This window comes from Myotis lucifugus, unplaced genomic scaffold (genome assembly GCF_000147115.1).
Source record: "Myotis lucifugus unplaced genomic scaffold, Myoluc2.0 scaffold_157, whole genome shotgun sequence".
NCBI classification, from domain to species: Eukaryota; Metazoa; Chordata; class Mammalia; order Chiroptera; family Vespertilionidae; genus Myotis; species Myotis lucifugus.
This window is the reverse complement of record NW_005871205.1, coordinates 2,628,611-2,648,794: the sequence shown is the minus strand read 5'-3', so window position 1 is coordinate 2,648,794 and position 20,184 is coordinate 2,628,611. Positions and strand designations below refer to the sequence as shown.

Genomic DNA, 20,184 nt, shown 5'->3' with positions numbered 1-20,184 from the left:
AGTAGAGTAGTTAAGCTTTTGACTGCTCGGGTGGTATGAGATGGTTAAAGGGAAACAGAATAAATGACAATGTACGCGAAACAGAAAACATGCGAAAGCTTTCACAGCACACACACATGTTCTGAGACATGTAACCTTGCACATACGTATGCGTCCTTTACCACAGTGCCACTTTCCCACCACCTCCTGAGTCTTTGGGGAATGAGATGAGTGGCAGCCCCCTCCTCCCAACCTCCCCCCCGTGCAGTGCCCTCGATGCCCTGTTTCAGCCTTTCACGGTGGGGCTGCCTCTTACGCTGGCCTCCCTCCCCCTCTGTCCCAGGGATCGGTTACGCCATCTGCATTATTGCCTTTTACATCGCCTCCTACTACAACACCATCATGGCCTGGGCGCTCTACTACCTCATCTCCTCCTTCACCGACCAGCTGCCCTGGACCAGCTGCAAGAACTCCTGGAACACCGGCAACTGCACCAACTACTTCTCGGGGGACAACGTCACCTGGACGCTCCACTCCACGTCCCCCGCGGAGGAATTCTACACGTGAGTGCCTGCAAGTGAGGGCGCGGTCCGTGGAGGGCAGGCCACAGCCCTGGGGTCTGGCTTCTGGGAAGGGAGGCCGGGGGCAGGGGTGGCCTCCCTCAGTCCAGATCTGGAGTCCCCCAACTCCCTAACCTGGCCCGCTGTGCCATCTGGCCTTTTCCGCTGTGCCGTGCCAGGTGGCTCCAACGTGCCCAGGACGATCCCCACCTTCATGTTCCAAAACGACTCCCTGCTTCAAAACCGCCCTTCTTCCTGGGCCCTCCTCAGCCGGTGTCATGGGAGCCCAGCCTCTGACACGTGGACAGTTTGAAACTATTCACACAGTTCCTGGTCTCATGTGTTCACTGTGTAAGGGGGACCCACCCCCAGGAAGAAGATGCCTGGAGTAGGGAGTATTCTGTAAGGCTGGGATTCCGGGCGATGGCCTGGGAGGCTGCCTTTGGGCTGAGCGCGTCTCTCAGGGTTGGTTGCCTGAAGAAAGTGCTAGTCTCTCCTTCCTGTTGGGCACAGCCAATCCCAGCTCTTTTTTTTTTTTTAATCCTTGCCCCAGGATATTTTTCCCACTGATTTTTTTAGAGAGAATGGAAGGGAGAGGGGAGAGAGAAATATCGATGTGAGAGAGACACATCGGTTAGTTGCCTCCTGCATGCGCCCTAACTGGGGCTGGGAATCAAACCTGCAACCCAGGTACGTGCCCTTGACTGGGAAACCTTCGGTGTGTGGGCCAATGCTCTAACCACTGGGAAACACTGGCCAGGGCCAATCCCAGCTCTTGCTGAGGCTTAGTGACTACTTGGTGCTTGCAGTGCAGTGTCCATGTCGTCTCTTTCTCTTTCTCTCTCTTTTTGTGAGAACTTTTAGCTTAAAAAAAATATTTTTTATTGATTTTTTAGATTTTAGAAAGAGAGGAAAGGAGAGGGAGAGATAGAAATATTGATGAAAGAGAAATATCAACATCCATCAGCTGCCTCCTGAATGGCCTCTGCTGGGGATGTGCCCTAAGCAGGAATCAAACCGGCAACCTCTTGGTGCATGGCCGATGCTCAACCACTGAGCCACACTGGCCAGGCCCGTGTCTTCCTGGCACCTCCTCCCGGTATCACGACGCTGTGCTCAGGTCACTGTTCAGACCATCTCCCAGGCCTTTCTTTCTCTTTCACTCCAGGCGCCACGTCCTGCAGATCCACCGGTCTAAGGGGCTGCAGGACCTGGGGGGCGTCAGCTGGCAGCTTGCCCTCTGCATCATGCTCATCTTCACTATTATCTACTTTAGCATCTGGAAAGGCGTCAAAACATCTGGAAAGGTAAGGAGGACTCCACTGCTCCAGGCCTGCCAGGGGGCCCCAGGGGATCTCCAACTCAGGACTCAGTGGGCCAGACAGCCACAGACAGAAGGGCATTGCCTCCTTCTACACCAGACACATCCCATGATGCTCAATCTCTCTCCACCAAATGTTAGAAGGTTCTAGAAATGGGCCACTTCCAAGAACCATTACATGCTTTTAAAATTTTTTTCTTTAACCCCCTGGCAGCGTCACAATTGATAATAGTGGCAATAATTTACTGAAAAGCCCTGGTGGACCTTGCTCAGTGGCTACTTGACTGCTTCCTGCTAGATTCTTGCCCCGCTTACAGGTGGGGAGTGGGTTTGGAGGTAGTTAGCACCACCCAGCGGTGGATCGGGTCCCTGTCTGATTCTGAAGGCTGTGACCAGTCTGCCCCAGCACCCTGCCTCCTACAATCACAGAGACAAGGAAAGGGGTAGATCTCCTTTCTTGAAGGTTTTCAAGAATAAAAGACACCAGCATCCACGTGGTGATCACCTGTCTTCCCTTCCTCACAGGTGGTGTGGGTGACAGCCACCTTCCCTTACATCATCCTTTTGGTCCTGCTGGTGAGGGGGGCCACCCTCCCCGGAGCCTGGAGAGGTGTTCTCTTCTACCTGAAACCCAACTGGCAGAAACTCCTGGAGACAGGGGTAAGACCATGAGGAAAACGGGGTGCGCCTCCTCTGTCATTTTACTGAGTGAAACTAACCCTCCCAATAAGACGGTAGCAACAACTCAAATGTGGGTTCGATGGCAAGTCTGCAGTGATGCTTTCCATCAGAAATACACGCAGGAAAAGTACAGTTGAGGTCCCTGGCTTGGTTTGTGCCCACATGGCAGAAGAGAACCCGCATCTGTTGGCACTGGCTGTGGGCCATCCCTGGAACAAGCCTGGAGAGCTGCTAATCGGTGTCTGCGCGCAGCCACGTGGGGGCGTGAGGCGCTGGCCCCGCTGGCACCCCCCCTCGGCCCAGGGCCCAGCCCTCACCCTTCCTCTGCTGTGTTCCAGGTGTGGGTGGATGCTGCCGCTCAGATCTTCTTCTCTCTTGGTCCTGGCTTTGGGGTCTTACTGGCTTTTGCGAGCTACAACAAATTCAACAACAACTGTTACCAGTGAGTATCGGGGGGCCCCCCAAGCAAAGCTTAAAAGGGGGGTGAGTGTAAGTCAGCCGATCTGGAGGAAGGTGATCGAACCAATGGCCTCAAACCTGGCTGGGCTCAGGCCATGGTGACACACTGACCCTCAGGGGTGCCATAGGTCCCTGATCAACTCGCCCTGAGCCAGAGGCCACCCGGGCCACTCAGGGGCTGAGAGGGGCCCCAGGCCACTTCCATTCTGTGAGTCTCTGTATATTTAAAACAATTAATTAAGAAATTCTAAAGCAGGTTTACAAAAATTGCAAAAGGCACTAAATGTTGATATTTGACTTATTGTACTTAACAATACAATTACAATGTGATCATTTGTTTATGTATATAGACACAAAAAGTATAATGATTGAGCAATATTTTTTCCTTTTTTGTTTTTTGTTTTGTTACTCCTCACCCAAGGATAATTTTTTCCATTGATTTTTTTTTTTTTTTTTTTTTTAGAGTGGAAGGGAGTGGGGTGGAGAGAGAGAGAGAGAGAGAGAGAGAGAGAGAAGGAGAGGGAGAGAGAGAGAGAGAAATCAATTTGTTGCCTCCCACACTCGCCCCAACCAGGGGCCTGGATCAAACCTGCAACCCAGACACATGCCCTTGACCGGGAATTGAACTCTTGACCCTTCGGTGCGCAGGCCGAAGCTCTAATCACTGAGACACACCAGGCAGGGCTGACTGAACTATTTTGACCAACACAAAACACCATCATTTTTATGGTAAAATCTTATTTCAGAAATGTTGATAAAAGAAAGTATTGCACCAATTATGATTTAAATATCACTCACCATCTTTAGAGTTGACTTTGTTTTAATGTTCTATCACAGATGGCAAGGTGCAGCAATCGAATTATGCTACTCATAATTACAGAATTAATTAAAAAAATAAAAAGGAATTCACATACTCCCGAGCAATGTGGCCTTGCGTTGGGACACCGGCCGGAAGTCCTACGATGAGGTCTTCTATTAAAAGTGTCAGGGTGTCACTGTGGCAGTCTTGTCACCTCAGTGGCACATGATGCAAAAGCCTAAATCTGAGCACTTCACAAATGGGAGGCCAAGCCCTGACTGGTTTGGCTCAGTGGATAGAGCGTCGGCCTGCGGACTGAAGGGTCCCAGGTTCGATTCCAGTCAAGGGCATGTGCCTTGGTTGCGGGCACATCCCCAGTGGGGAGTGTGCAGGAGGCAGCTGATCGATGTTTCTCTCTCATCGATGTTTCTAACTCTCTATCCCTCTCTGTAAAAAAATTAATAAAAAATATATATATTTTTAAAAAATGGGAGGCCAAGATGTCCTTCGGCTCCCACCTAACCCAGGCCCTGCTTCAGAGCAAACCTTGTTTGAAACCGAGGTCTGTGCTGTGCTGGCTCACATCAGGGCGGTATTATAAAACCACCCTGACCAGCTGTCCTCCCTGCCATGTGTGATAATAAGGGCAGCTTGTGCTTCCAGGCTGGTCCAACAGTCTGAGAGGCCGGGCGCTGGGAGGGGGAAGGGACACCAGGTCGGGCTCGACGTCCCTGTGAGCTCAGCCCGCTCACCCTTGCCGCACCCCGAGACAGATGCTCCTCAGACTCCTGACTTGGACATGTCTCAGCCCCCTTGGGTTTTCTGCTCCAGGGACGCCCTGGTGACCAGCCTGGTGAACTGCATGACGAGCTTCGTTTCGGGATTTGTCATTTTCACGGTGCTTGGCTACATGGCTGAGATGCGGAAGGAAGACGTGTCCGAGGTGGCCAAAGACGCAGGTGGGGCCTCGTTCCGTTCAGGTCCCGTGTTCCCATGGAATTGCTTTGCTGCTCTTTGGAGCTTTTCAATATCTAACATTTGAATGATTTCTAAATGTTTTATTTTGTTTAATTTTTCAAAGATCTTAAAGAAATGTAATGCCTTGGAGATCTCAACCCTTTCCAGGTGTTCAGGCCATGGTGGGGATGGGGCAGCTCCCTGGACACCCCGTCCCGGGGCCTTGAATACACTATGGGCTCCCCCTCCCCCTCTGTCTCAGGCCCCAGTCTCCTCTTCATCACATACGCAGAAGCCATCGCCAACATGCCGGCGTCCACCTTCTTTGCCATCATCTTCTTCTTGATGTTGATCACACTGGGCTTGGATAGCACGGTGAGTGGATGGGGAGGGAAGGACGGAGAGGAGGGGGGAAAGGAGGAGGTGGAGGAAGGGGGGTGGAAAGAGGAAGTTGTACCGGTTCCCTCCCATCCTACCCCCGCCTCCCCCCCCTCCCCCCCCCGCCCCAGGTGGTGTTGGCTGCCCCCTCCTGGTGCTCCCCCAGCCCCTAATTCACTCCTCATCGACTGTGCTTACCGCCCTCTAGTACCTTAGAGAGTCATGGATGGGGTGACTGGGTGTATATCCACAGGCCAGGGGCTCAGCCTATGTGAGCTGCTATTACTGTGCACGGTCCCATGGCCTGATGGCAGCAGCGAGAGGCCGGGGCAAGGTCGCCTGCGTCTCAGTGCCCTGCCACCCACATCCGGCTCCGGGCCTTGCACTTAGCGTGGACTGAGTCTGGGCTCCCCAAGAGACCTCCCATAAAAAGTCCTCTCCACGTGCTGTGTTGTCCTTCCTTCATGTCCTCAGGGGTGGGCTCTGAAGGACTATAAACAGGAAAAGGCAGTTGCAGTGAGGGCTGCTGATCATGAGCAGCTTGGCCGGTCGCTTGCCGGTCTTAACCCCGCCCTCCCGTTCACCGCCCTGGAAGGTGACAGCTTTGTGCCGAAGCCGCCCCTGTGACCATGTGTGCGTCCCCCTCAGTTTGCAGGCTTGGAGGGGGTGATCACGGCGGTGCTGGATGAGTTTCCGCACATCTGGTCCAAGCGCCGGGAGTTGTTGGTGCTCGGTGTGGTCGTGACCTGCTTCTTCGGGTCCCTGTTCACCCTGACGTTTGTGAGTATCCCACCCCTCGGCTTTGAGTCAGCTCCCCGAGGGCAGGAGGACGAACGCTTCAAGAAGCCATTCCTTTCCTTCCATCCCACATGGTGCCCTGGCTTTGGGGCCAAAGCGGGGAGAGGGGGAGGCTTATAAAAAGCTTGTCATCAAAGATAAAAAGAAACGTTGTTTCTAGTGGCGTCTGTCCGTAGAATCTGGAGACTGTTGGCATTTTCCAGTCGCTCCAACTAGATTCCGGGCTTGGCAGCACATCTGGAGAAAAACGAAGATTTGCTTTTCCAGTGTATTCCCAGCCCCTTGGGCTGCTTTCGTGGCAATATTGCCCTGATGTCCGGATGTGCAGAGCATCTGGAGGCTGGCGTCTCAGGTTTGCGATGTCACCGGGTCTCCTCCAGAGAACTTGCAATGGTGAAGGCGTCAGATCCCCTCCAGTGATTTTTTTTTTTTTTAGCTGAAGCAAATACTGTAAAATGGACATCAGATAAGTACCCACAGATTTCCTAAGCTTGTGTCCTGTCTCCAGGCAGATTTTGCAGATACGAATCTTCAAGCCACGACCCAGTGTCTGTGGAGCTTCGATAGGGTGCTGGGACCCTGAGCAGGACCCGAGGGACGTATGAGTTAGGGCGGAAGGTGTGACCCATGTACGCGGTGGGTCTGGCACTGTGGAATCTCCCAGATTCAGAGAGGAAGGGAGAAGGAGAGATAGACACATCAGTAATGAGAGAGAATCATTGCTGGGCTGCCTCCTGCACGCCCCTCACTGGGGATCAAGCCCACAACCTAGGCATGTGCTCTGACCAGGAATCGAACCGTGACCTGGTTCCTAGGTCGATGCTCAACCACTGAGCCACACCAGCAGGGCCCAGATTCAGTCTTTAGGGACCGGGATTCTCTAAGGTAGAGTATACATAGTAGGTGCTCGGTAAATTGAAGAAAGTTGAAAATAGATCAAGGCCCTTTTGAGTGTGTCTCTTAAAACTTAGTGCGAGAGGAAACACGAAGGGGGCACTCCACTGGGAGGGGAGAGGCCTCGAGGGGTGGAATCTGGTCCACCCTGAGGCCCTTATATTAGGTCCACGGTGGGACTCCCCAGAATGATCCTTCGTTGAGGCCCCTCTGGTAAAGAGGAGGCGATGCCTCAGGCGACCCCTGACCAGGGCCTGCTCGCCTTTGCAGGGCGGGGCCTACGTGGTGAAGCTGCTGGAGGAGTACGCCACGGGGCCCGCCGTGCTCACCGTGGCCCTGATAGAAGCCATGGCCGTGTTCTGGTTCTACGGTAAGATGCTGCCTTCCACCAACCACAGTCCTGTCTCCGTCAGCCCGCAGCCACCAGACTGGGGCAGGGCTGATTTCACCAAAGGGCGGGCGGGCGGGGCGGGGGGCGGGTGCGAGATGTCACCTCCGGGTGGGTCTGTGAGATAAGCTCAGGTGAGTGCCTTCCTCAGAAACAGGCCCTCCTCTCCCGCCTCCCTCGCACAGCAGGTCGCTTTTACCTGGGGAGGATGTTTTTTCCTCTCTGAGTTTATTTTATTTATTTACTGACTTATTTACGTCCTCACCCCAGGATATTTTTGCATTGATTTTTACAGAGAAGGAAAGACAGAGAGAAATATCGTTGTGAGAGAAACACATCGATTGGTTGCCTCTTACATAAGCCCTGAGCAGGGCTGGAGAGGAGCCTGCAACCGAGGTACGTGCCCTTGACTGGAAGTGAACCGGGGACCCTTCGGTCCGCAGGCCGACGCTCTATCCACTGAGCCAAATCGGCGAGGGCAGTGGTTCTCAGCCTTCTGGCCCTTTAAATACAGTTCCTCATGTTGTGACCCAACCATACAATTATTTTCGTTGCTACTTCATAACTGTAATGTTGCTACTGTTATGAATCTTCATGTAAATATCTGATAGGCAGGATGGTCTTCGGCGACTCCTGTGAAAGGGTCGTTGGACCGCCAAAGGGGTCGTGACCCACAGGTTGAGAACCGCTGGGCTAGGGCCTCCCCCTGAGTTGAAATGTTCACCCGGTGGAGACAGGCTGACGCGGTCCCTGCAGCTCAGCCACAGTGGATGCTTACCATCCTGACTGGCGGTGAGAACTGGGCGGAACACAGAGAAGCAGGTCCCGGTGAAGGCATTTGCAGGGACCATATCCCACTGTCACAGAGAGTGGCCCTCAGCTTACATTTCGCAGGCAAGAGCTCCCCGCAGAGTCGCGAGGCAGAGGTTAGTTTATCTTCTAGGAGGAGGCAAGAATGTTCCTGTTTGGATGATCTGCCCTGGAGAAACCGCCTCAGGTCCTGGGATGGAATCTGATAAGGATGAAACCTCCGGGAAGGAGCACACACAGTGAGCTCACCTGGGTCCCCCGGCAGGAGTCCCAGGAGCCCCTGCATGGGGCTGGGGAGGGCACAGGCAATCGGAGTGAAGACAACCAGGTCCAGGGATGCCTCTCTTTATCTTTAAAATCCAGAAGAGACGAATCCATTCTGAAAATGTGTTTATTTTCCTAGTTCCTATGATAATAAAACAGCTTTAGTGTGTTTGTCATTATGTATAACTAGAGGCCTGGTGCACAGATTCGTGCACTGGTGGGATCCCTCAGCCTGGCCTGCGCCCTCTCGCAATCTAGGACCCCTCAGGGGATGTCAGACTCCCAATCCTCACAGGCTGGCCAGGGGTCAGGCCGAAACTGGCAGTTCGACATCCCCCAAGGGATGTAGTAGTGCAAGAAGCGGCAGGCGGCCGTGCCGGGCACCGCACCACTCCCGCACATCCTGGCCCCGCTGCGCCTGCTACTGCCACTCAGTAAGCTCTCTGAGCGGTGCTCCTGCTGTCAGAGTACACTAACCACCAGGGGGCAGCTCCTGCCTTGAGCGTCTGCCCCCTGGTGGTCATAGCGACTGGTCAAATGGTTGACCAGTTGCTTAGGGCTTTATAGATAGATAGATAGATAGATAGATAGATAGATAGATAGATAGATATGAAGGAGGGCATGTTTTGAGTTGCATGTGAGTCCAGTTTTTTAAAAAGAAGTCCTCCCCACCTCCTTGGCAATTCAGACGACAAAGTTCAAGTGTGAGCACCACTCTAGACCTGCCCGAGGTACTGCCAGGCTCTCTCAGGGAAGCCAGCACAGGGCACCCTTCCTGCCCCTTCTCGATTTCTCACCAGCCGGGGTCTCACTTCTCACTTCCATGCCAGTTACTTTGACAGAAGAACCCTGATGGTGCTCTGACAGGGGGCTGGGCCGTGCTGTGGTTAAAATGGAAGTTTCCCGTACATGGTCATCAGGTCCAAGTCAGTCTGTTTTGCGGGTTCGTCATTCCTAACAGAAACATAACTTCCTTTTCCACAGTAGCAATAAAAAAATAAAATGTATGCTGAGATCTTAGAAAGGCCGTGTGGGCACCAGGAGGGGGCTGTAGGTCTCTCCCCAGCGGTCCCCCTACCCAGCCTACTCTATGCAGAAAGAACGTTGCTTGCTCTGAAATGCGATTCTGGGACAAGTCCCTCTGTCCCACTTTCTCCCACTTTCAGCCCAGATCGGTGCCCTGAGCCCCTCACGGGACATTTCATGGCGGCTCCTCTCTCTGAGGGAGTCCTCTCGCAGTGATCAGTCTCCCTCTCTCTCTCCCCGCCCCCGCCCCCGGCTGGTTGCAGGCATCACCCAGTTCTGCAGCGACGTGAAGGAGATGCTGGGCTTCAGCCCCGGATGGTTTTGGAGGATCTGCTGGGTGGCCATCAGCCCTCTGTTTCTCCTGGTGAGTTGTTCTTTCCCTTCTCCTTCCGGCCCTGGAGAAAGACCCACTCAAACACTTACAAGAAATAAGTCGTATCGAAGTGAAACATACACAGAAAAGGGTCCAAATTGTAAGTGTACATGCCCTACACTGTTATAGAGGGAGCACACTTTTGTAGCCAAAATCATACCAAGAAGAAAAACAATGAGCTGAAGCCCCTCTGTGTCCCCTCCCAGTCACCGTGCCCCCCACGGCTAACCACTCTTCTGACTTCCAACACCATAGCGTCATCCGGGCCTCGGTCACCTTACTGCTTCCTTCCCTGCTCAGGGATCATGATAAAGAAACTTTACTGAACAGTAAGCACCAGGCCAGACATGGTATTACTTTTAATCCTCACTGCAATTCTGTGAGGTCGTATAGCTCTAATACCCCAATTTACATTTAAGGAAATTGAGGCTTAGAGACGCTAAGTAAAGGGTCTGAGATCACATGACAATTGAGAACTGTTCAAGGCTGGGGAAGGCTTTACTGGGCTGCTCACGAGGCCCTGGGCAGGGTCCTAGTGGTTTTATGTCCATTTTCTTTTCTTTTTAAAAAAATATGTTTTGATTGATCTCAGAGAGGAAGGGAGAGGGAGTGAAGATAGAAACTTCAATGATGAGAGAGAGTCACTGATGGGCTGCCTCCTGCACGCCCCACACTGGGGATCGAGCCCGCAACCTGAGCATGTGCCCTGACAGGGAATTGAACAGTGACCTCCTGGTTCGTAGGTTGATGCTCAGCCACTGAGCCGTGCTGGCCAGGCTTCTGTCCATTTTCTTAAAGACGCCCCCACACAGGTCCCCCAGTGTGACCTGAGTCCATAGTAGAATCTACTTATTGCCGAAGGAGCTGGATGAGAACATTTGGGTTCAGCCGTTGCCCATTTGCCAGGACGTGTTCGGGGGCCACAGCATCTTTGCTGCAGGTGCCCTGCGCTTCCCTGGTGTCCGTCTGGAGGAGATGTCTGCCCAGCGATGGAAAGCACCTGCTAGCACCCCACGTGCGCTCGGAGGTGGCCTGGGGGGAGCCACGCCGTGCACATCGGCAGGGACTGCTGTCCTGGTCTTTCGTGTGCCTATAGGTTTATTTGGGAAGGGGGAGCTTGTCTACCTTTTAGCGCCGGAAACGTTATTACGGTAGACTTCCTACCTAATAAGCTCCAGCTTATTAGCAGCGTCTGGGCCATCCATTGTCCTTAGGACGTCTCTGCCTTTGGCCCACGGCTGTGCCTTCCCCCCTCTTTGAAAACAGCCCTTTTTGCCATCTGTTTTGACTTTCTCAGGGAAGCCCTTTATTCTCTGTACTTTTTGTACAACACATCCGTCTATGAGATGAACGACATGCTCACCTGGCCTTCTCAACGCTGCCCGTGCCTCTCCCCAGAATTCCTCCGCGAGGTTTCCACAACCTGAGCCAGCCGAGCAGCAGGAACGCCCAGCGGCTCTGGTGTGGGCTCTGGGCTCCAGGGTCCCCTAGACCCTGGCCCGGCCGTTCCTTGTTGCCTTACCAACTCCTTGTCGCTTTTCGATACATGATTAGAAACATATCCATTTTAGAATCCAGAAACGGTAGCTGTTTCCAGCGAGAGGGTTGGTCTGAATCACCTGCCTGACATGACTAGAAGTCGAAGTCCTGACATAAATGGGTTATTCATTTACGTTATTACCAGTGCTTCTCCGTAATCTACTTAAATCCTTTCATTTGTTTTTCAAAGGAAGGAGACACTGGATTCGTTTCTTGAGGGAAGAAGTAGTGTTTGTTTGTTTGCTTCAGCAGTCCCCACACAGGCAGGAAATGATGTCCAGGGCTCACATTTGGGAGAGGCAACCGAGGCACTCAACACGGACATAAAATTTAAGGGGGCACCCAAAATCTCAGCAATAAAAATAAATGCTATTTTTTCTTCGTTAATCCTCACCTGAGGATATTTTTTCCATTGGTTTTTTAAAGAGAGTGGAAGGGAAAGAGGGAGGGAGGGAGAAAGAGAGAAACATCAATGTGAGAGAAACACATCAATTGGTTGCCTCCCACTCATGCTCCGACTGGGGCCAGGAATTGAACCTGCAACCCAGGCCCATGCCCTTGACTGGCAATGGAACCCGAGACCCTTTGGTGCACGGGCCTATGCTCCAACCCCCGAGCCTCACCGGCCAGGGCTGTAAATGCTATTTGAATGCAATATTTTTTAAAAATCTGAAATTAATGCCCAAAACAATCCCTGATGAACAAAATATCAACATTTAAAATAGAGACAGGATCCAACCCCGCATTGGGATGACTTAGCTCACTCCCCTCACCCTAATCCGGCCGTGTCAGATCCTGTCTTTGTAACATACTGCGCTCAGATATTACTTATCTTGACTCCTGAAATTTTGGCCCCCTGAAGTGTTGTGCCCGAGGTGAGTGCCTCGCCTCTCGACCTGACCCCGGCCCCAGGCTTTTACTGTTTTCACTTCTGTGAACTGCTGGGGTGTCTGGTGGACCGGGCGAGCTCCTGGTGGACTGTGTGTTTTGCTGTCCAGCAAAACCTACGTGCAGATCCTGGGTTCAGACACATTACTCATCATTCCCGTGATGCTCGCTTTCCTCGTGTCCTGTAGAGGCAAGTGCTCCGGGGCACGATGAAGAGGAGGGCATCTGTCTTCCACTTCTGGGTTTACTTAAACAGATCCCCTGCTCTGGGCTTTATAAGGCTGCTCTAGGTAAACAATGAGTAGCTTACTAAAAATAATCTTTGTCACTGAAGCCAAGTTACAAAAAAAGAAAATATTGTCTACGAGCAAGGAGCGCCTGGGACGTGTAAAGGGGTGAGGCTGGGACGTGTAAAGGGGTGAGTGAGGCTGGGACGTGCAAAGGGGTGAGGCTGGGACGTGCAAAGGGGTGCGTGCCTAAAACAATGTGTCCTGGCCACAACAAAGGCTTGAGGCCTCCCTGAGCTGCACTAGACTTCACACCTGACGTCAAGATGAGAGGAGTCACAGCAGGGATGGCTCCTAACCAGACACCCCCCCCCTCCCCACCCCCCGCCTTCCCTGTTCCAAAACTACCCTCCTTAGTAGCCACGTCTGGAGTGAGGAGAGTAAGTCCAGAGAAAGGTTTGGATTGGCGGGGCTCCTGTTTTGAAAGCTTCCTCCTGGGCTTAGGACAACACTGCTCAGAAGATGGATGTGTGTTTAACAATTTCCCATTTTATTACCTGCAGACAAAGAAAAGAAGAGATATAAATAGATGTTTAACCACACAAATAATTTACATTACTGTCTTCTTTATGACTATGAAATAAAAGAAAATTAAATCAAGAGCAATAAGTATTTGGCCACAGTGGTTACTAGGCAAAAACCGATACTGACGCTCTCTCTCTGGAAACCAAACTGAAATAAGAAAACGCATAAACCGAGTGTCGGGAGCACGCCGTGGAATTTTTCTTGCTCAAATTCTTCACTGAATTTTCAAGGAGAAAGTAGATTAGGCTGCTTTTTCCTTCCATTGTCCCTTTCGTTACGGGGGCCTGTGGCAGGCAGGCATTCGTTGTTGGGATGTCTGGGGGCACAGCCAGCCTTGTAGCGACCCCAGCTAAGACGCTTAATGCAGGAAGCAGCCCTGGGCAGGGGAGAGAAGGAGCACAGACCCAGGAACCTCAATCTCTCTCCTGGACATAGGTCCCTTCTATCCAACCAAAACCACTGCAGCCGAGGAAGGCAGGACATGGGAGCAAAGCAGAGGGGAACAGGAGGCCCCCGGGCTGCCAGGGGCCGGGCTGGCAGGGGCCGTGGAGCGGTCACACAGCTTATTCCTCCCCCGTCTGATAAGAGGAGCCCAAACCACTTCTGGTGTCGGCCAATCTCTTCCCCTTTGCCCTGAAGGGGGTGCTGTAACTCCCTTAAATAACATTCTGAGGTCTCGGCACCCCCACTCCCGTCCCATAAACCTCAAATCAACGCTGTAGAGGTTGAGGTGGGGGGTCGGGAGGAAAGTCAAGATAAGCACCTGGCTGTTTTATTTTGCAGTAAATGAGGCACAGGAATCGGTGCATTTAGTGTGTCAGAGTTCAAGCTGAGATACTGCACACAGTTTGGGAACTTCCTGAAAGTATCTTAGCTTTACATTTGGTGTTCGTGGTATCAGAACTGCGTCTAGTTGCACAGATATCGTTAAGATTTTTAATGTTTCTTGGAATTTCTGTTTTAGTTCATCATTTGCAGCTTTTTGATGAGCCCGCCACAGCTGCGACTTTTCCAGTATACTTATCCTCACTGGAGCATCGTCCTCGGTTACTGCATAGGGACCTCGTCTTTCATCTGCATCCCCACCTACATAACCTACCGGCTGATCATCACTCCAGGGACACTGAAGGAGGTGTGTGCTCGCTAGTGTGTGTGTGTGTGTGTGTGTGTGTGTGTGTGTGCGCGCGCGCGCGTGCAGACTGGTAATTGTTTGGGGAGAAAAGGATTCTCTTGTTATGATCTATTCAAAGGAGATAAGTCCACCACATGAAATTCACCTTATATATTTATACTAGAGACCCAATGCACGAAAATTCGTGCAAGAGTAGGCCTTCCTTCCCCTGGCTGCTGGCACCGGCTTCCCTCCAGCCCCAGCTTCGTCTGGAATGACGCCTGGAAGGACAATCGGTCTAATTAGCATATTATCCTTTTATTATTATAGATAACTTACACTATGTAGACCTCACACAGCTGCCACTGTCCTCTTAAGGCATTTCCCCTAAACCTCAAATCAACAGTGAAGGAAGGAGCTGGTCATTTGGGAGCAGCATGGTGTACGGCGTGGGGTGTATGCAGTGTCCTAAACTTACCAGATAACTCCTTTGCCTCCTGCTTGCCATTGGATTCAAATCAGTGGTGCCTGGGGCAATATACAAAATTTTTTCTTTATTATATATTTTATTGATTTTTTTACAGAGAGGAAGGGAGAGGGATAGAGAGTTAGAAACATCGATGAGAGAGAAACATCAATCAGCTGCCTCCTGCACACTCCCTACTGGGTATGTGCCCGCAACCAAGGTACATGCCCTTGACTGGAATCGAACCTGGGACCCTTGAGCCCGCAGGCCGGCGCTCTATCCACTGAGCCAAACCGGCCAGGGAAGGCTCCTGATTCTTGGTCCCATGCTCTCCCTTTAGTTGCAGCTTCTCTTTTGTCCTCAGTTTGCCCTCTCAGAGTTCGCTGATGTAGACATTGGAGCTAGAGGTTAGGGAGAGGTGAGTTGCCATTTTTTTTTATCCTATGTTGTAGAATTAGTAGTTCAGGTCGCTTCCAAGTCCGTAGGTGGGTGCTATTGTAGGGGATAAGCTCAAAGGGGAAGAGTGTATTTGGGGAAAGCCAGAAGAGGTGGCATTCCATAATGAACTGAAAACAGATGGGCTGGTCTCTGGGCCCTAAGAAGCAAAACCCAAGCATGAGACCAACGCACTCATCTCCCTAAAATGCCTTCTAAGAAACATGAGTCAAGAGAACATGAGGCAATTAAGCATCAGCCCTTCCTGAGAACTGAGTTCATTGCTTTGTCCAAGTGGGGAAACTGAACTCTAGGTGAATAGAACTCGGTAAGGAGTTACTCATCTCCTACACCCAACCCTGTCCTGTCACATCTCATTCCTCCCAAGGGCCTTGAACTTTGGTGCTGCTTGAAACACATGCTCAGACCTAGTCACTGAATTTGTTTCTTCAGGTTGTCCTTTATGGCAGCTGTGAGGGGCCCCTGGCTCTCTTGACTCAAACCCAGAGGCCAAGGTCAGGGTTGGGAACTCAGTTTAATAAATGTCAGTATTCTTTGGGCACAGACTCAAATCTTGATCATCTTTCTTGCAAATTCCCCATTAGCCACAAGGATATGCCACCCAGAGGTGTATACTTAATAGAGCTCAGATCCATCAGTGGTAGAGGTAAGGCTGGTCGTAGGGCCACCTTTGCCAGAGGCCACCAGAGAGGGAACAGTGAGTTACCAGTCAAGGAGGACCGGGAGGGAGAAGACCTGCTCAGCTAGGGCAAGTTATTCGCCTTCTCGTGGCCTTAAAATGTGCTCGTCGGACTGGATTAACATTTCCCAAATGTTAATATTTTTTGAAAATATATTTTTATTGATTTCAGAGAGGGCTAGAGAGATAGAAACGTCAATGATGAGAAAGAATCATTGATCGACTGTGTCCTCTACATCCCACACTGGGGATCGAGTCCACAACCCAAGCATGTGCCTTGACTGGGAATCGAACTGTGACCTCCTGGTTTATAGGTCGATGCTCAATCACTGAGCCACACCAGCCAGGTTCAGATGTTAATATATTGTAAGGATCAATCATTCCATGGCTTATCAGTAGGCATTACTGCAGGGGGGGAATTTTTTATGTAGTCAAAAGGTTTTGGAGAATGCTGGGTCAAGGCAAGTTGAATAGGTTTCTTTACTGCAGGACTTCCCAAAAGCTTTAAATGCCCACGTGCATCTTAGTCTCCGAGAGCGATAAAGCATGTCCTGTTTTTTTGCCAAGAACACCAAGGGACGGTAATTATTCGTGAATACCATACTTGATGGTCTATTACAGTGATGGCGAACCTTTTGAGCTCGGCGTGTCAGCATTTTGAAAAACCCTAACTTAACTCTGGTGCCGTGTCACATAGAGAAATTGTTTGATATTTGCAACCACAGTAAAACAAAGACTTATATTTTTGATATTTCTTTTATATATTTAAATGCCATTTGACAAAGAAAAATCAACCAAAAAAATGAGTTCGCGTGTCACCTCTGACACTGGTCTATAACATTCTTTCTATGAGAGAGGGAGGCTGCATATGAAATGTTAATATGGTAAATGGTAAAAACATGAAGGCTAAGAGAAAGGTAAGTTTCTTCACTCTTGTGGGCCCCGGCCATACACCAGGTTGGAGTTTGTGGAGCCACCACTTGCCCACCTGTAATTTGGAGGATATCACATTCACCTGTAGGAGGAAGGCTCAAGGTTGGCGTCATCAACTCGATTAGGCCATTCACAGAAGCCCCTGGTACTCTGCACAAGATACTGGTCCCTGATGAGTAGGCATCCAACAGGGATCCATTTCTTAGATGAGCACCTTGCAGAAGGCCAGGGCTGGCAAATTTTGAGAGTCACAGTAGTCTGGCCACTGAAATGCTGCCAAAATATGAAAGCAAGGGTGGGCCTGGCAGACTGGGGGAATCAGCAGCCAGAGGGGCAGCTGAATAGGTCGGTGGGGGCCAGGGTGCAATGTGGTTCACCGTACACCTCGGTGCTTTCTTCTCCTTCTGTGCAACACTTAAGACTAGAGTGATCTGTGCCCAGTTCCCAATTAGCAAGATATAACTCTGTGTAATCAGGTTACATATTCCATTTAATTGGCTTACATACTTCTGTGTAATCAGGTTACATGTTCATCTGCAGGGAAGGATGGTTTGAGAAATGTTGCTTTCCATAACTTCACATTTCAAAGCAGCTGATAGACACTGCAGGAATTCCTTTTTAAATGGGTCTCCTGGGTGAGGTTTCAGTATTTGAATATTAAGATCATTAGGAGCACAACGTGTACAATTTTGTGAATTTCATTAACTATGAGAATGGCCCTGTTTGAATTCCATAGGCCCTGCTCATCAAAGAACTTCTGGAACCAGGAAATAAAAAAGATTGAGGGGGACTATGTACTTTTTTTTAAAAAGTATTTATTGATGAGAGAGAGAGAGAGAGAGAGAGAGAGAGAGAGAGAGAGAGAACATCGATTTGTTGTTCCACTTATTTATGCACTCATTGGTTGTTTCTTGTATGTGCCCTGACCAGGGATCGAACCTTCAACCTTGGTGTATCAGAATGACCCTCTAACCAACTGAGCTGCCAGGCCAGGGCCATGGACTATGTTCTTTTGAATCCAAAATACAAAGGACAAGGCCATGGAACTTCTCCTAAAATCAGTCAATCAAAAAAGGTGTTCGGATCCAATTTTGCCTGCTTACGGTGGTCAGACTTTGCCATCAAAGATTTTACGAAGCAACTTCATAGAGGTTTTTCTAAGCCTCTGCAGCGCCGCTGTTTTCCCTCCGCCGCCTCCCGGAGCTGCTTCATGCCACCCTGATGCTTTTACAGGCGAGCTGTCTACTGCAAGCTGTCTACACAAGCCCAAGCATATTTCAGATCTGTCTTGAAGCTTCTGTGTACTTCAGCTGTTTCTAATGCAAAAGTTCTCAGCTTTCCCCCCCGTGATGAGGACTGTGTCAGAATGAGATGACTTTAGGGGTGATTTCAATGGTCACATCTTTTAAAATGTAAATTATGTGATGAGTTGCACCCTGGTCTGAACGGACCAGTGTGCCTTTACAGGTGGATTCATTAAATCAGTAACATCCTGGCTGTGACATGGCTGATGGCTCTGCCTGTAGTGTGTGTGCAGGGCTGAGGGCGGGAGGGCGCCTGGACACAGCACTCACTCTGCTCCCCGAGCCCTGTGGCCACATGAAACCTCCTCCTTCCAGAGAAAAAGATGCGTTTTCCTAGGTCTTCAAAAGCATGTCATAGGCCAGCAGAGTTCTATTGAAGGCCCGTTTTCTCCCTTGAGTGATATAATGACTTTCATGATTAGTTTACAGATGCCTGTAGCTCCCAAATATTCCATTTCCATTCACCCTTGGGAATGAATAAATTAGGAATTCCTTTGAGACTATTCCAACGTACTACGAAATGCCATTAAAATGCTATTTAAACTTTGTTGTAATATTAATGTTGGAATACCTTTTCAGTACTGTTAAATCACAAGAATGTTTATAACGACCTATTTTCTTCCCCACAGCGTATTATTAAAAGTATCACTCCAGAAACACCAACAGAAATTCCCTGTGGGGACATCCGCCTGAATGCCGTGTAAAACGCTTCAACGAGAGGAGGGCGAGTGGCTTCCCCACCACCTCTTCCTCCAGCTCTGACGAGTTGCGCCGTCTTCTCCCTCCAAGTGAATGAGTTTCCAGCTAAGCCTGACAATGGAAGGGCCTTCTTCAGAGAGACACAGTCTCCAAAGACTATGGTGCCCAGACTCTCATGGCCTCCAGCTACTTCTTCCTGTGACATCTCCTGGACATGTGACCATGTTAGACTCTGTGAGGCAGCCGAACTGGACGATTTTGGATGCGTGAGGGTGTGTATGGAGGTGATGAAAACCACCATGTAATCAGTTAGGACTAGGTTTAGAATCAAGTCTGTGAACGTCTACTGTATCACTTCTCGTTATGATCCTTGGTGTCTGACATCTGTTTGCTTCTGAAGTCCTCATTGTTCATGGATGCATACGCCATTTACTGCTAGGCATTTATTTTCTGAGTAGCATAGACTTTCATAGCTGGATCTACTAGACCCCTGTAACCCATGTGCTGCTGTGGAGTCAGGAGAGGAAAATATAAGAAACTAAACTGAAAAATAATGTGAGCGTGTGTGTCTGTGTACTGTTGTTTCAGCGTACCCTTATCTTTATTCCAATACTTTGGGCCCGTTCCGAATGATTTGCATTTCCGCTAATTTTTCTTATATCAACCAATTCTACCTACTCAGATGTGTATGAATGTTATTATTTGAAGCATATAATTACCACGGCATGTTCTGCCACCTTTTCCTTTTCCAGGGACACTACTTGAGCCCATAAACCTTTCTTTATGGGCCAACCTTTAGCATTTGCTGAACTTTGTCATATTCCTGTCTCTCTCCGCTAAACATTTGGTCAGCAAAGACTATGCTACAACCTGTCATCCCACAAGTAACATAATAAAAGCAAAACAGCCGTATGCTAAGTGAGAAGTTATATACTTTAAAGTCACCATGGAAATCATACATTATTTAAAATGCAGGGAGAGGTACAAAAAAAGACTAAATTAGGAAGGTGAGCCTAGATAGTACTTGCTTGAGAAGCATGCTAGAGAATGAAATTATAACTCCAATACGACAAAGGAAATGTTGAAACCAGGAATATCCCTATACTGTAGAAAGCTTTTCTGGTCTACTTTAAACAGCCTGAATTTTTTCTTCAATATCAGAGTTAAGTCATTGATTTTTTATTAAAATCTGTTGAATTTAGTTCCATGGAAGGATTATTTCAAAGCCCTAAACTTTTTTCTTACTTTCTGTAGTATTGCTCTTTTCCCTCATTACTTAACTGCCTCTAAATTTTAATGAGAGAACAATACTTGAAAGTTCAGATAACTACATTAGAGGCAGAAACAAACCTGATGACAAAGCTAATTTCTTTGTTCTTCTTAGCACCTGGAAACTTCTAAAAAAAAAAAAAAGGCGAACTTGTTTTATTTCCTCTATTAAAATAAAATAACACCCCTCTCAATTGGTTTAGTAGGCATTTCCCACAATAAACAAAATAAATATTTTAGGATGGATATTAAATATGTCTGTCCTTTTGTTTCATATAGTTGCAATCTAGTCAGTATTGTTTCTACATTAGGTGTTTCAAACAATTAACCTTTTCAAGAGA

General features: G+C 49.6%; 1 protein-coding gene across 11 annotated transcripts in view; it reads left to right on the top strand.

Moving 5' to 3' along the window:
• SLC6A4 (solute carrier family 6 member 4) overlaps positions 1–19,133 on the top strand; it is a 40,868-nt gene extending 21,735 nt beyond the window's left edge. For 4 of the 11 annotated variants that reach the window (XM_023759510.1, XM_006095553.3, XM_014461621.2 and 1 more), the window contains 11 exons: positions 323–542; positions 1,708–1,846; positions 2,386–2,520; positions 2,880–2,983; positions 4,631–4,758; positions 5,019–5,131; positions 5,783–5,914; positions 7,097–7,196; positions 9,578–9,678; positions 13,891–14,058; positions 18,505–19,133. In XM_023759510.1, coding sequence (XP_023615278.1) covers positions 323–542; positions 1,708–1,846; positions 2,386–2,520; positions 2,880–2,983; positions 4,631–4,758; positions 5,019–5,131; positions 5,783–5,914; positions 7,097–7,196; positions 9,578–9,678; positions 13,891–14,058; positions 18,505–18,579 — 1,415 coding nt within the window. In that variant the 3' untranslated portion in view covers positions 18,580–19,133. Of the gene's footprint in view, positions 1–322; positions 543–1,707; positions 1,847–2,385; positions 2,521–2,879; positions 2,984–4,630; positions 4,759–5,018; positions 5,132–5,782; positions 5,915–6,092; positions 6,712–6,747; positions 6,818–7,096; positions 7,197–8,156; positions 8,264–9,118; positions 9,129–9,577; positions 9,679–13,890; positions 14,059–18,504 lie in introns of those variants that run through there. The other 7 variants (XM_014461622.2, XR_002830895.1, XM_014461623.2 and 4 more) reach the window with 7 other exon arrangements.
• The last annotated feature ends 1,051 nt before the right edge of the window (positions 19,134–20,184 follow it).